At 44.9% G+C, this 14,083-nt stretch overlaps 2 protein-coding genes and 1 non-coding gene across 6 annotated transcripts; all 3 read left to right on the forward strand.

The window, feature by feature from the left end:
• On the forward strand, positions 2,524-8,269 carry LOC8070064 (sulfate transporter 1.2). 3 transcript variants are annotated; one of them, XM_021465537.1, is made up of 15 exons: positions 2,524-2,784; positions 2,857-3,028; positions 4,597-4,959; positions 5,071-5,119; positions 5,202-5,409; positions 5,490-5,664; positions 5,760-5,825; positions 5,923-6,036; positions 6,186-6,302; positions 6,407-6,533; positions 6,623-6,909; positions 7,013-7,203; positions 7,291-7,376; positions 7,467-7,543; positions 7,799-8,193. In XM_021465537.1, the coding sequence occupies exons 3-15, from the start codon at positions 4,627-4,629 to the stop codon at positions 7,940-7,942; spliced, it is 1,974 nt and encodes a 657-aa protein (XP_021321212.1). In that variant the 5' UTR covers positions 2,524-2,784; positions 2,857-3,028; positions 4,597-4,626; the 3' UTR covers positions 7,943-8,193. The 3 variants fall into 3 exon arrangements, with proteins under 3 accessions (XP_021321212.1, XP_002444315.1, XP_021321213.1); XM_002444270.2 differs by lacking the exon at positions 2,524-2,784 and having other exon boundaries at positions 2,792-3,028; positions 7,799-8,269; XM_021465538.1 differs by lacking the exons at positions 2,524-2,784; positions 2,857-3,028 and adding an exon at positions 4,069-4,454.
• Positions 9,569-13,056, forward strand: LOC8070065 (tRNA modification GTPase MnmE). 2 transcript variants are annotated; one of them, XM_021464319.1, is made up of 9 exons: positions 9,569-10,130; positions 10,206-10,344; positions 10,488-10,609; positions 10,914-11,117; positions 11,216-11,275; positions 11,671-11,809; positions 11,912-12,030; positions 12,191-12,412; positions 12,546-13,056. In XM_021464319.1, the coding sequence occupies exons 1-9, from the start codon at positions 9,687-9,689 to the stop codon at positions 12,738-12,740; spliced, it is 1,644 nt and encodes a 547-aa protein (XP_021319994.1). In that variant the 5' UTR covers positions 9,569-9,686; the 3' UTR covers positions 12,741-13,056. The 2 variants fall into 2 exon arrangements, with proteins under 2 accessions (XP_021319994.1, XP_002444316.1); XM_002444271.2 differs by having other exon boundaries at positions 9,570-10,130; positions 12,188-12,412.
• On the forward strand, positions 13,674-13,761 carry TRNAY-GUA. Its single transcript is given in 2 exon segments — positions 13,674-13,710; positions 13,726-13,761. It is a non-coding gene; the product is annotated as a tRNA-Tyr (tRNA).

Raw genomic sequence — 14,083 nt, forward strand, 5'->3', positions numbered from 1 at the left:
AAGCTAGTTTGCCTATGTGTCACTGCTCAACCGACGGCTGGTTGACCAGCTTAGCCGAGCAGCAGGCTTGCCTGTGCCTGTCCCTCGCACATGCGCTGGCTGTTGTGGCTCACCGGTCTAGCCGATCTGCTAACCAGCTAAGCTAGTTTGCCAATGGGTCGTCCCAACACATCAATGGACCTATTTGGTAGGTTGGCTATCCCTGTATAGGCCTGCTGGGGCTCAAACAAACCTGTTTGGTTGCTCATTTTCGGCCCGTAGCCAGGCTGCTTCAGGAGGCCACCGTACGCGTCCTAGCCTGGCTCGTAGAAAACAAATGGTGGATTTGTTTTTTTGGGGCCTGACTTAGCCAAGCCGCTCGCTCGCTTCTCCGCCCATCTCGTCACCGCCCGTCTCCTCACCGTGTGCGCTTGATTTGGTCCTCTGCTGCTTGGCATGCTCGGTCGGCGCCCTTCCGCTCGCTGCCGCCGCACAGCGAGATCCAACGTCGCCGCCGGCCTCTCCCCGCAAGAAGATGGGCAGTGCATCACCTGAACGGAGGCTCGATCTGAGGAGGAGGACAACGCCAGCATGCTCCGCCCATCAACGCGAACGCTCCCACGGCGCTCGACGACGAGCTCGCGAGGTGGACATGCTCCTCCCATTCGACAGCGAGCTCTCGTGGTGGCAGAGCGGGGTCCATAGGCAGGTGTCATGCTGCCCTGCTCCTTCTCCGAGGTGCTCGCCGTGCTCCGTGATGATCCCATGCTCGGATAAGAAGAGGGTGACAACGAAGCTGCCCAGGAGGCTCGGCTTCAATTCCATGCTCGTCCAGATGCGCCAGGTGCTTCGGCACGCGCGTGGAGGACCTCCGTGCGGAGCTCCGGAGCGGCAGCAGGGCCGTGCGGCCCGCTGCGACGGCGACGGGCAGAGGCGTGGGCAGGATGACGTCGACCGCGCTGTAGACGCAGCCACACTCGCGGCCGCAGCCTTACCACGCGACGAAGCCGCAGCGGAGCACGGCGACCACGAGGGAGCCTGCAGCCGTGCCGGACGACGTCGACAAGGAAGCTCACCATTTGTTCAATAAAATGCTTCAAAGGTGGTAATCTTACCAGGCCAAATATATGGTGATTCTATGCAAAGCTGAGTAAGCAACCAAACAAACTCTCATGGAAACCAAACCAGCTGAGCAAACCAACCAAACAAACCCATGTTGACTTGCTAGGGACAAGTCTAGCTTAGCCTGGCTCCAATCTTAGCCTGGCTCCAATTAAACCAGAAAACAAAACAGACCCAATATAACAAAAAGATATTTAAGTGGTCTCACCACTTTATACACACTAGAAAGAAAGGAAGCCCTCCCCACCTAGTGGAGAGGGCCTACATGCAAATGTGTATGTGTGGGGTACGGTGGGAGGGGGGCACCCATGTATGTTGATTGGCCATCTTTTTTCTCACAGATCACTGTTTGAATCTTGTTTCTACTTTACCTCGATTTCTATGCCAATAAGGTTTGTCACAAATCACTCCCACATCCTCTCGTTAGTCAACAAACAACTTAGTTTGATCTCCACCTTTGATTTAAAGACGAGAAATTAACCAAGCAAGGTGTTTGAATCTTTGTTTCTACTTACCTCAATTTCTATGCCAACAAAATTTGCCTTTTGTTTTAGAGAGAAACAAGATTTGTCTTGCTGTTCCCTCGGGAGAACCAAAAATGGCTCGCCCAGGCCGGCAAGGGCCTCTTGGCTCGCGTCAATGGGCGAGGCGAGTCTGGCAAAGTTTCCAAGCAGCCTGCCAAGTTTAGGCGGGATGGATGAATTGCCAGCAGAAGCTTAGGCGGTGTGCTGGGACTTGTTTAATCCCCAAAAAATTTTGCAATGTGTTCAAGATTTGTCACATTGAATCTTGCAGCTCATGCATAAAGCATTAAATATAGATAAAAATAACTAATCGCACAATTCGCATGTAATTTGCGAACAAATTTTTTGAGTCTAGTTAGTCCATAATTAAACAATAATTATCAAATACAAATGAAATGCTACAGTAACATTTTGCAAAGTTTTTGAGGGCCTATGTGTATGTGGCCTCCGTGGTTGTTTCCGTCTTGGGTCTTGGGCCTTGTTTAGTTTCCAAAAAAATTTGCAAAATTTTTTAAATTCTCTATCACATCAAATCTTTAGACGCATGCATGGAGTATTAAATATAGACGAAAATAAAAACTAATTGCGCAGTTTGGTCAGAATTGACGAGACGAATCTTTTGAGTCTAGTTAGTTTATAATTGGATAATATTTGTCAAATGCAAACGAAAGTGCTACTATTCCTATTTGCAAAAATTTTTGTAACTAAACAAGGCCTTGGTCATCTCTCCTCGACCAGTCAGGATCTGGTGATGAATGCCAATTGGCCCCGATGGGAACGTCGCGGCGGACGGGAGTCCTCGCCCGGCCGGCAAGTCTCACAGTCACAGCGCTTACTATTCCACGATCAGATCAGATGAGAGGAGCGGGCGGAGGCGGAGGCGGAGGCGGAGCCGTCGTTTCGTTTCTCCCCTCGCGACTCGCCAGCCCGTGACACAGCCACGCAGGCAATCCCCTGCCCCCGCGTCAACGGTTGCCGGGGCCCCAGACGACCACACTGTCCGTCGACTGGACTTTGAACTTGCGGTTGCCGGGGAAGAATTGCATCGCATCTGCATCTGCACGGCTGCACCTGCACGTGACCGTCAGTCCGTGACGTCGCTCGCTCGACCACCACCGCTTCCCCGCCAGAGCAGTCTCTCGGTCGAGAGTATTATTATGTGTGTAATTGCTCTCCATTTGGAGACCGCAGATTGATTAATCATTCATTCCATTCCATCCTATCCTCGCAGACACAGGCTCACATTGTCCCTTCTTCCACTCTCGTCTCGTGGTGGACGCCCGATCTCCCTCCCTCCGCCGACGCCCACGCCTGACGCCGGACAAATGCGGCGGCCCTGGACGGAGGAAGCCTGAGCGGCGGCGCCCGGCGTTCCCTCCCCCTCTCCCTTCCCAAATTTCCCGGTAAAAATCTCTGCCCTGATTCGCTTCGCCTCCTCCTCCTCCTTCTTGATTGCCGCCCGGCCCGCACCGCTGCTTTCCGTTTCACCGAGTTTTTATTTTTATATTTGGATTTGGATTGTATATGTACCCGCGTGGTCATCACTGTGTACAATCTTGGGTCTCCTTTGTCTCTGATGAAATTTTGCGCCTTTGTTCCTCCTCTCCTCTCCTCTCCTCTCTGTGTTCCCGGGCTTGTTCCATGTGAAAAATTCAGAGAAACACCCCCCATGCTCCTCCGCCTCAACCTTTTATTTTTCCTAACCGACAACACAAATTCACAGTTCCCTTATTAACCGCGTGCTGTACATGGCTGATAAGCATGACTCAAAGTACTATTCCTTGATTTGTTGCGAGAGAAAAACATAACCATGCAATCTTTCTGCACGATTTACTTGCTGCTGCTCGAATTCCCAATTTCCCATGCTTGGCCTTTCCGGCCAGGACCACCAATTCAATTCGTGTGCTTCTCAAGTCTGAACCTCAGTTTCATACTGGACATAACCGTACAAACAAGTTTGATGCTACTGTCTCCTCTGCCTTAAAGACCGATTAACATTTTTTTTTAAAGTTGGCATGACATGGAACAGACTTAGTGTTGCTCGTCTCTCTGGATTCTTACTACCTTGGATTTTTTTTTTCAATATAAACAGGCAACCATCGCTACTGTCTTCAAGTTTGAAAAAAATTATGTGAAGGCAAAGCTGCGAACCATTTTTATTGTCCCTGAAAGGTGCTTTAACAAAATTATAATTGCACTGGTAGATTTTATAAATATGTAATTCCAGAAACGGGTAGAGCAAGTTTTGTCTCAAAGACTGGGTCATTCTCTCAACTGCACCAGACTTTGCTTGGTAGTTTTGGGGCTATGGAGCACGTAAGATAATTTACAATCCTTTGTCTATAATCAGGGTGCCAAACTACAGCTTTAACTGATGCCTCCAATTCGTTTCAGTACATCATGCAGTAGAATAAATCTGGATTCCTCTTCTTCGTTTCTGATTCTATAAAAAAAACACATTTCTGTTCGACTTTTTTTTTCGTGAACTTGTTCTTGTGACACGTTTTTGGTCAAGTAGAAGCAGCCAGAGTTATGGCAAGTTACAACGTTCCCAAGTAATCCAAGGAACCAAAACCAATACACGAGAAACTAGCTGCTTTTACATCAAAGATTTGCGACGAGCTAGCTAGAACTAGAGAGGCAACAGACTTGGGATAAGCCGGAAACCTGTCAGAAACCAGAGGTTGGCGTCTTCGATGACGGCCTTGAAGACCAGGCTCGGCGCAGCGGCTTCGTTTTTGAAAGTCCCCTGGAGTTTCTCTCCTTCCACATTTCTGTTCGACTGGTCCAAGTTTGTTCACTTTGTCGCGCCTCATCGATTCATCCGAAGTATATGCTGTTCCTTGTTCCAACTTCTTGTCCTTTTCCCTTTCGTTTTCAATAATATTCAATTCAGAGTGCTCTTACAGTCTCAGTCACCTATAACTTCCACATCCTTATATTTCCAAGCTTAATTTGCTTATTTTTTCAGGTTAATTAGAAGCTAGTTCAGTATCCAAAGATGGTTCATCATGAGCCAGATGAGGCGACTGCAGATGAAGCCAGCATCTCTACACAGCCCCCCTTGTATAATCCATCCCAAGCACCAACGGTGTACAAGGTCGGGTATCCTCAGAAGAAGAACCTTGCCACAGAGTTCACCAATGCACTGCGGGAGACGTTCTTCCATGACAACCCACTAAAGCAGTACAAGGACCAACCTGGGTCCACAAAGCTCATGATGGGTTTGCAGTTCCTGTTTCCAGTCTTTGATTGGGGCAGGACCTACAACTTGAACAAGTTCAAAGGTGATCTGATTGCCGGATTAACAATTGCAAGTCTCTGCATTCCTCAGGTATCAAGATTTACTGATATCACCTACTATGAATTAACTAGGTACAGTAGGTTTTCAGGAAAAAAAAGTTAACTAGGTACAGTGCCTGACACCGAGTCTTGTACTAAATAGGATATTGGCTATTCGAAGCTCGCTTATTTGGATCCGCAGTATGGGCTTTGTAAGTTTTATTGTGATTCTTGATAGATGTCTTATCAATGCCATTTTAATCATCTTTATTTATTTTTGTAATTCTGTTTCAGACTCCAGCTTCATCCCCCCATTGATATATGCTGCAATGGGTAGCTCAAGGGATATAGCAATTGGGCCAGTTGCAGTGGTATCCCTTTTACTAGGTTCACTTCTGCAGAATGAGGTTGACCATGAAAAGAATAAGGAGGAATACTTGCATCTTGCTTTTACGGCTACCTTCTTTGCTGGTATCACTCAAGCAGCCTTGGGATTTCTGAGGTATGGCGTGTATGGTACAGTATTTTTTTTAAGCAAGAAAAATGTAGGTCCATCGATCTTAAGATGACTATGTTTTTCAGGCTAGGTTTCCTCATTGACTTCTTGTCGCATGCTGCAATTGTTGGATTCATGGGGGGAGCAGCCATCACTATTGCTCTGCAACAGCTCAAATATGTGTTGGGTATCAGGAACTTCACAAAGGAGACTGATATAGTTTCTGTCATGGAGTCTGTCTGGGGTTCAGTTCATCATGGAGTACTTATCTTGAACTTGCACTGTATGAAGCAACAATTTACTGTCATACTGACTCCTATAGTTATCTGATAAGGCATTGTTTTGTATATATGCAGTGGAACTGGCAGACAGTTGTGATTGGCTTCACATTCCTTGCTTTTCTTCTGTTTGCGAAGTACATTGTGAGCATCCTTCTCCTTTTCTTCCCAGACAATATGGCTTTAGTATTTATTGGCTTGGGAAACTGTATAACTTGATCATGATGTTTCAAATACACAGGGGAAAAAGAATAAGAAGTATTTCTGGGTGCCAGCTATTGCTCCTATAACTTCGGTTATTCTTGCTACCCTTTTTGTATACCTTTTTCGTGCTGACAAGCAAGGTGTTCAAATAGTAAGTACTCAAGTTAGTCCTGTCAAGACTTCATTATTTTTGTCATAACCTCAACCTCCACAACAATACAGGCCCTAAGGCCCAGCTCAAAGCCTCAAATACATCATGTTTTAACTAGTGAATCATTTTTTGGCACTTGATGAAAACAGGTAAACAAAATAAAAAAGGGAATCAACCCATCATCTGTGCACAAGATTTATTTCACTGGTCCATTTGTCGCAAAAGGGTTCAAGATTGGTGTTATTTGTGGCATGATCGGTTTAACAGTATGTATGCCTTGGAAACCCATCTGTCTTGTGATCATCTTGTCCTTCATGCTCCTTTTCCGATTGACTGTGCATCAATCCTTGTGTTAATAACTTATTATCAGGAAGCCGTGGCCATCGGAAGGACGTTTGCTGCCATGAAGGACTATCAGATAGATGGAAACAAAGAGATGGTAGCACTTGGGACGATGAACATCGTAGGCTCAATGACGTCCTGCTATATCGCCACAGGTAAACTTTTCTGAACGAAGTTACAGCGATTCTTTAAAAAAAAAAAAGAAAAGAAAAAAACTGAAACACATTTGCTGCAACTCTTTCAGGTTCTTTCTCTCGTTCGGCGGTCAATTTCATGGCTGGATGCCGAACGCCGGTATCTAACGTGATTATGTCAATGGTTGTGCTTCTTACCTTGCTGGTCATCACACCACTGTTCAAGTACACCCCAAATGCGATCCTGGGTTCCATCATAATTTCTGCTGTGATCGGCCTTGTGGACTATGAAGCAGCAATTCTCATTTGGAAAGTTGACAAAATGGATTTCATCGCGTGCATGGGAGCATTCTTCGGTGTGGTTTTCAAATCTGTCGAGATAGGTCTCCTGATTGCTGTAAGCACTGAGGACCCATCCTTGTTTTGGCTGTCGAATAGAGTAATTGTGAATTGTGACAGAGGAATGAGCGAAACTTACATGACATTTCCGGTATTCACAGGTGTCAATCTCGTTTGCCAAAATACTTCTTCAAGTAACAAGACCAAGGACTGTGCTGCTCGGAAACCTTGCAGGCACCACAATTTACAGGAACACCGAGCAGTATCCACATGCAAGGCATGTTCCTGGGGTGGTAGTAGTGAGGGTTGATTCTGCTATTTATTTCTCCAACTCCAACTATGTCCGAGAGAGGTTTGTACAGATATATGCATCCACCGTGCGTTGCATGTATAGCTTCATTATCCTCATAATTAAAATGTTGCGTGTGCTCCATTTCAGAATTCTTAGGTGGTTGACAGACGAAGAAGACAAAGTCAAAGCAGATGGACTGCCTAAAATCAATTTCTTGGTAGTAGAGATGTCACGTAAGTAGAAATCTTCTGTTAATCGGATATGATGAGAGTTCGCAGCTGTGGTTTCTACTAATGAAAGGCAATGCATTTTTTTCCCTGCAGCTGTCATAGATATTGATACGAGTGGTATCCATGCCCTTGAAGATCTGTACAAGAATCTTCAGAAGAGAGGCATTCAGGTACATAAACTGAAAGTTTTTCCTTTGCAAGAAAACTGAAAGGCTGAAACTAAGTTGACTGACTCAAAATATCACTTTGGATAGTGGCACTTGAGATGCCACTTAAATAAAAGAGAACAAAATATCACATTGGAGGAAAACTCCAAAAATGCTACTCAAGAAACCTGAGAACAGAAAAAAAAACGACGTTTAAGGAAGAACTTAAATGTGCCTTTGATTTTAACCGATGTATGTTTGTTTTTGTGCATGTGGCAGCTTCTCTTATCAAACCCTGGCTCTGCCGTGATTGAAAAGCTCCACTCATCCAAACTCACCGAGCACATCGGAAACAACCATATCTTCCTCACGGTTGCAGACGCCGTGCGTTTCTGCACTTCCAAGTCGATGCAAGAGCCTTGAACTGAAACAGATTTACGTCCGGAATCTGTTCTCTAGTGTATATGCGTCATGTATGATGTATTCACGTAATGAGTATATATGCAAGATTACGAATGGTAGGAATAGTTTTGAAGGCGATAGTATTTCAATTGAACATTTTTTACAGACAAGAGGATATAGAATCAGTCTTCAACGTATAGTTTTGATCAATGTACAAACCAAAGGAAACATAGAACAAAACTGAATTCGACATGAGGCAGACATTCCCTTGAGTGTAGTCCCTCCTGTACGTTTTCTTAGAATCCGTCCTGTACTTTTGAAAATAAAGAAGAGATACTAATTACTCAATTACTCGCTCCGGTCCATTTTACATGCTGTCGCCTGAAATGATAGTTTTCTAAATTAAACCTTGACCACTGATGTTTATGGTTATAAATTTATGATTATTGGATAGTAACATTTGATTACAAATCTAATAGTATCAAGTTTGTCCTACACTCGTTAAATTGTAGGCTAAATTATTAGTCAAAAATTATAAAGTTTGACTGCTATTGTTGTTTCTGTCTCTTTTTTTACATGTGTCGCCAGGTCTGACCATGATGATTCCATAATATGATGCGAGTACAACACCATTTATAAGGACTGGACGGTCTTTTTCTTTTTGCTTATGTATTTATCGGTATTTTCTTAATGTCCTACGTGGTGATATAAGGTGTACCAGAAATTAGGAATGCTAGCGTACCCACTTAGACTATCTCCAACAAGATAGGCATAAGAAGACCCATACCCAAAATGCCTCCTACACAGTGCTTTAGTAGCAAAAAAAAAACACCGTCCAACCGAGTACCCAAACCTACGACCTATTTTGCATCCTCGTCGTTGCCGAACGTAAATATGTGTCTCCTTCGATGCCTTTGCGTCTCCACACCACGCAACGGGAGCGGGACGAGGGAGGTGGAGGCCGCTGCCACGTGGTGGGCGTGCCGTCCACGTGCCTCAGGAGGCCACTGCGGGAGACGATGAAGACGCTGCGGGCCGCCCTGTGCTGGCCAACCTCGAGCTCAGCATCGAGAGGGAGGCCGCAGCGGCGCGGCTCCGCGGCGAGGGGCCGCAGGGACACGGCGTCCACGACGAGGGGCCGCAGCAGCGTGGTCGTCCGCGGGCCGCGGCGAGCTGATCTATCTTTTTTTTTCTCTATTTATACTAGAGAAAATATACCATTGTCTACGGAAGCTGATAATCATGTTTCGAGAAGTCAAACAATTTTAAATTTAACTATATTTATAAAAAATATATTATTATCATTTATATCTCTAGATGAGTATACTATGAAAAAATGGCATCATTATTGTAACGGTGTTTATTAATTTGGAATGGAGAGAGTACTACTCTTTCGGTCTCATTTTATTTGTCGCCGTGGGAAACATGCTAGTCAAACTTCTCAAATTTTGATTAAGCTTATACAAAATATTAGCAACATTTACCTCTACAAATAAGTTTATTATAAAAATATATTCAATGATTTTGTCTAATAATATTTTTCTTAAATATATTCAATGGAAATTATAATAAGTTTGATTTTTGGAAAAGCGAAAAAAAGAGATGCAGGGAGTATGTATGTAGGGAGCGGAGGGAGTGTCACTGGATATCAGTCGTGGATTGAGGATCCGACGGTGGTGGAGACCCGCAGCTGGAGCTGGCTGCCCCTACGGCTCTTCTGCTCATCCCCAATCGAAACGGCCCGCTGCTTGCTCACCTCAATCCGATGGCCCGCGCCGCCGTTCGCCTCCTCCCCATCTTCCTCCCATGGCGGCGCCCTCCCCCTCCCCGCCTCCTCCGCCGGGGCTTCCTAAACCCTAGTAGCCCCAGAACTCTGGCCACGCGCGCGGACACCCTCGTCCTCCCTGGGGACGAGCGCTCGCCCTCGCCCTCGCCCTCGCCCTCGCGCCTCCCAGGCCAGCTGCGGCCGGACTACGGCGGCGGAGGCGGGGGCGGCGCTCCCGGTACCATCGCGGCCATCGTCACCTCACTCGGCGGCGGCCCGGCAGCGGTGGGGATCGTGCGGCTCTCCGGCCCCGACGCCGTCGCCGTCGCCGACCGCGTTTTCCGTCCGGCCGGGGCCCGGAGGGCGTCGGCGCCGTGGCAGCCGCGCAGCCACTTCGTGGAGTACGGACTCGCACTCGACGCGGACGGCAGCGTTATTGACGAGGTACGCGGCGCGGCTGTGCTTCACATTCACTGCTTCTCTATATGTAGCTGCGAACTGACCTTACGGGTTCTGAAGGTTTTGGTGGTGCCAATGCTCGCCCCGAGGTCGTACACGCGGGAGGATGTGGTGGAGCTCCAGTGTCATGGCAACGACCTCTGCTTGCGCCGTGTGCTCAGGGCTTGCTTGGAGGCTGGAGCCAGGCTTGCTGATCCTGGTAAATTGCTTCTTGTTTTTCCGGTAGAATTCCCATTGTTCTCGCTCCTCGCCTTTCAGTCAGTCAAAGAGAGAGAAAGAGACGTGTGTTGTACTGTTGTTTACCCTTAGTGGATCCTCACCAGTTTTGCATCTTCTTCATAGGTGAGTTCACCCTTCGTGCATTCCTGAATGGGAGGTTGGACTTGGCCCAAGCGGAGAATGTGTCTAGGCTTATTTCAGCAAAGTCAGCAGCTGTGGCGGACTCAGCTTTGGCTGGCATTCAGGTATTTTACAGGCTTAAATTGTGGGCACAATTGCTTTCTCTTATTATAAAGCCTTTCAAAAAAAGAAAATGGGTATGGTATACATAGGCATTCCAGATTATGTTGTGCTTAAAGTTGGAGACACCAGAAGCTTAAGCCATTCCAAATTGCATGCATCTGAAATGGATATACATTAGATTCCTTTCATACAGAAAGCTTAAGTTCATTTGTTTCAGTTTCGTTGAGAAACCTGTAGACACTGTAGGTTCTATGAAGGAGCTAAGTGACTTTAAAACAAGTCTGAATTCGACATGTTTCAATGTAGGGAGGCTTTTCTACCTTAGTAAGGTCATTGAGATCAAGGTGCATTGAGCTGCTAACAGAAATCGAGGCTCGTCTAGATTTTGAAGATGAGATGCCTCCTTTGGATCTAGTGATGCTTGTCAGCAAAATTAATTGTATGAGGCAGGAGGTTCAGGATGCTTTGGACACTTCCAATTATGATAAATTGTTACAATCTGGTCTACAGGTATTCTATTCAAGCTATACACTAGTGATACTCAAAGATATGTTTTTTTTTAAATAACATAATGAAGATTCAAGAAATGCATTTAAAATATTTTGCAGATAGCAATAATTGGCCGCCCAAATGTTGGCAAGTCCAGCCTCCTTAATGCTTGGAGTAAGGTATATAGTTAGATATCCATCTTTCATGTTGGACCATTTTCCTGTTTCGGCTTTTTGTTATGATCACTGGTCCTTTTTATTCTTTATTATGCCTTCATCTGAGCAGCAACGTGAGCTGCAACTTATTTAATCTGTTTCTATTCTACTGTGAATTTACAAAAAACTATACCAAAACAGCTATGGATGCCTTAAGGCTGTGTAATCTTTGTGGAGAATTAGGTTAGTGTTCAACATATTATGTACTGAACAATCAATTAATTATATCTAATCCTGCCATAGTGATTATTTTAGGAAATATGTAGCTCCATAGTTCCACATACCATATGCTTAAACAATGTTGCGTGTAGATGGTTTTTTTTTGTGTTGATATTGGAATTTATATGTTTAGCTTGCAGAGTGAAAGGGCTATTGTTACTGAAATAGCCGGAACTACACGGGATGTAGTAGAAGCAAATGTCTCAATTCACGGTGTACCTGTTACTCTCTTGGACACTGCTGGTATAAGAGAAACTGATGATGTTGTGGAAAAAATTGGTGCGGTTTTTTCTTTGGTCTCAGATTATACATCAGTATTTCATAGGGACTAATCTTGAAGACGGGTGCTGATATTGACATCAAATTCTAATCTCTGCACAGGCGTGAAAAGATCCGAGGCTGCTGCAATGGGAGCTGATCTTATTGTCATGGCAATAAGTGCAGTTGATGGATGGACTGATGATGACACTAAACTTATGGAGCATGTTTTGATAAATAGGGTACATTTTGTTTTGCTTTCCTATTAATTTTCCTGGTAATACTGCCTGGCTCATTCCTAGTATTAAAAAAAATTGCATCTGAGAACTTTTGGTCTATCCCTTGGTTAAATATACGCATTGATTACCTTTTGTTTTTGCTTGCTTGTTTGGATATTAGAAGTCCTCAGGTTCTGCAGTTCCGATGGTTCTTGTAATCAACAAGGTAGATTGTGCGCCATTTGTTCCTGGAGAACAGTTTGAACAATTCAGTGGCCTCTTCATAAAACATGTACAGACATGTGCAGTCACCGGTAAAGGGATTTCTGATTTGGAGAGCGCTGTAATAGAGGTCAGGGGTATTGAGCATGTACCTTCTGAGGGACGAAGGTGGACTGTAAACCAGGTAAACTTCTGTGTATTCAACTCTTCAAAGACATTATCAATGTTCTGTTCTAACTTCTAAGTATTGTTTCCCTAATGAATGTTGCATCTGAAAGATCCCTAACTGGTTTCTTGTTGTATGTTGTACTATGCAGAGGCAATTTGAACAGCTGTTGAGGACTAAAGAAGCTTTCCTACGTCTAGAGTCATCAATCAACGAGCAGTTACCAATGGACTTTTGGACTGTGGACTTGAGGGAAGCTGCGCTTGCTCTTGCAACGATCAGCGGGGAGGACATCTCTGAAGAAGTTTTGAGTAGCATATTCAGCAAATTCTGCATCGGGAAATGATCCCGCGAGATGGTGCATCCAATAGTTTGGAGCCAAATCTTCTTTTTCTCGACTCAGAACAGGAACCAACATGCTGAGTGGCACTTGGAATGGTGAACAGGCGTGCTTGTTCTCTGAAGTGCCAGATGAAGAACGTGAGGGAAGTGAAGCCATGTCCATCTTAGTGCACACCACATACATGGTGAGGGTAGAACCCCCGAGGCCCCGAGTTCCCGTCTTGGCGTCGGATATGAATCATGTATACTAGTGGAGTATTGGTTGTTATGAGAGAACTTTTATAAGATCTCATTGAAATACGAACATACAGTTTCATTCATCCGTGTCACTGTTCTGTTATGCAACGAGCGGATAGGAGAAAATGGTTGGTGGATTGATTGAGTTGTTGGGCCGTGTGACTTTCTCCAGGCCGTGAGAATGGGCTAGGGCTACGCGGCTATTTATGTAGGTTTTTGAGACATCAGCAGAGGACGCCAAGCCGCCAAAAGGTTACATTGTCCCCCTTTTGAAACAAGCAGGACATAAGACCTGCTGGTTTGGTTATCAAAAGTTGTCAGACCAAAAATGTAGCAAGCAAAAGTTTTCAAAAGTTAGACAAAAAATTATTTGTCATAGATCTGACAAAGCCAAGTGTAACAGCTTAACAATTTCGGTAGCAAACTCAACAAAAAACTTGGCTAATTGGCTACCAACTAATCAAGTTCATAGTCCCTCCATCCCATTTAAAGTTAGAAGATTATTAACCTTTATGACACCAAATAGGCACACGAGGTTACTATTCATGATACATCTGAAGACGTTCGATTATACTAATATAAATATTGCTATGCTTATGTATAAATTTGATTAAATCTAACATAGTTTGACTTACCAATGTAGAATGGCATTGATTGGAAGTAAACTCCATTAGACAACAACTTGACACACTAACACAAACCGACCTTAGCTCAGTTGGTAGAGCGGAGGACTGTAGTCTCGTTGCAGAATAATCCTTAGGTCGCTGGTTCGAATCCGGCAGGTCGGATTTTTTTTTGTTTTTTTTTCGATCAAACAGCATCGACTTGTTTTTTTTTTCTTCGATCAAACACAGCAGCAGCAGGATCAAACAACAGCATCGACTTGTTTTTTTTCTTCGATCAAACACAGCAGCAGCAGTCAGTTTTTTTTGTTTTTTTTTTGTTTTTTCCCCGATCAATCGGAAATCGACGATCAAAGCAGCAGCAGTCAGTGAAGCTCGAGTGATTCAGCAAGGGTCTCCCTCCAATGGCCAATAGCCAGAGCCCATAGCCAGCCTATACACCTGTTTCCTGCAGGCCGGTAAACAAGCACTGACGGATATAAGAAAC

The sequence above is a fragment of the Sorghum bicolor genome, chromosome 7, assembly GCF_000003195.3.
Source record: "Sorghum bicolor cultivar BTx623 chromosome 7, Sorghum_bicolor_NCBIv3, whole genome shotgun sequence".
NCBI classification, from domain to species: domain Eukaryota; kingdom Viridiplantae; phylum Streptophyta; class Magnoliopsida; order Poales; family Poaceae; genus Sorghum; species Sorghum bicolor.